We start from the raw sequence: 1,113 nt of genomic DNA on the forward strand, positions 1-1,113 counted from the left end.
GCGCCCGCGGGGCGGGCTTTGTCCGCGGGCGGGAGAGAGACGGGGAGAGACGGGGAGGGAGACGGGGAGAGAGACGAGGAGGGAGACGAGGAGATGGGGACGGAGACAGGGAGACGGGGAGGGAGACGGGGAGAGAGACGAGACGGGGAGACAGGGAGAGAGGCCGAGGACAGAGGCTGGGAGGCCGGGAGAGAGGAGTGGAGGCCAGGCCGGGAAGAGAGTTGGAGAGGTGGGGCGAGAGGCCTGGAGGCAGAGAGGAAGCTGGGGAGACAGGATCTCGAAGGGAGGCCAGGCAGGAAGGTGGAGGCCCCGTGCAGAGACAGGGAGGCCGAGGCCCCGATGGCCGGGCAGGGACTGTGGGGGAGGGTGGGGCGGCCACAGGCCTGGCCCATCCCCTTCTCCGGTAGCAGCCTCACTTATGTAACACGTGGGTTGGGTTTGTTTTGCCAAGACGGGAACCTCCCTGCAAGCAGGCACCCCGGCACACACAGGGAGCAGCAGGGCGAACAGGCCTGGCTCCAGGATGCCTGCAGGAGGGCGCCTTCCAGTTCACATGCAGCTCCGCCTCCTTGGGCCTTGTTAAGGGAAGTAACTGTTGCGCTGTAATGTACGGAAAAGCCACTGTCCTTAGCGTACCCTTGAGTTCTGGTAAGTGTGGGGACACCCAGAGGTCCACCCCCAGTAGAGAAGACCCTCCTTCCCTGGGCAGCTCCCAGGGCCTGTTAAGTGCGTCTCACCAGGCATCGCTGGAAGGAGGCGCTCCTTCCTCACCCTCTGAGCTAGGGGTCTCAGGCCCCTGGCCTGTGTGCTCCTGCGCTGACGGTGGGCAGCAGAGGCTTGGTGACCACTGCGCAGGCCGGCAGAGAGCTGATCGGAACACCAGCTGTGTGTGGCAGTCCGATTTGGCCTGCCAGCTGCAGTCAGCACCCCAGTGCCAGTCGGTCCCCCAGAGGCGCAGGGTCTGGGTGGCGCTGGAGGCCGGGGGTGGGGAGGTGGGGGGGTGGTGGGGTGGTGGTGCTGCTCAGTGCTTGCGGCTCAGCAGAGTGGCCGGAGAGCGTCTGCTTACAGGGGGAGAGACCCAGCGGCTGGCGGTAGGGGTGAGGGGGGTGAGTG

General features: G+C 66.5%; 1 protein-coding gene across 4 annotated transcripts in view; it reads left to right on the top strand.

Annotated features, from left to right (window-relative positions):
• Positions 1 to 384: 384 nt before the first annotated feature.
• The window catches only part of BRD1 (bromodomain containing 1), a 50,386-nt gene continuing 49,657 nt past the window's right edge, over positions 385 to 1,113 (top strand). The window contains exon 1 of one of the 4 annotated variants that reach the window (XR_001371056.2): positions 385 to 648. Coding sequence is in view for 2 of the 4 variants with exons in the window: in XM_014591251.2 (XP_014446737.2) it covers positions 606 to 648 (43 nt within the window). In the remaining 2 variants the exon portion in view is untranslated. The remainder of the gene's footprint in view (positions 649 to 1,113) is intronic. The other 3 variants (XM_014591251.2, XR_335843.3, XM_006157597.3) reach the window with 3 other exon arrangements.

This window comes from Tupaia chinensis, unplaced genomic scaffold (assembly GCF_000334495.1).
Source record: "Tupaia chinensis unplaced genomic scaffold, TupChi_1.0 Scaffold000548_1, whole genome shotgun sequence".
Classification (NCBI taxonomy): domain Eukaryota; kingdom Metazoa; phylum Chordata; class Mammalia; order Scandentia; family Tupaiidae; genus Tupaia; species Tupaia belangeri.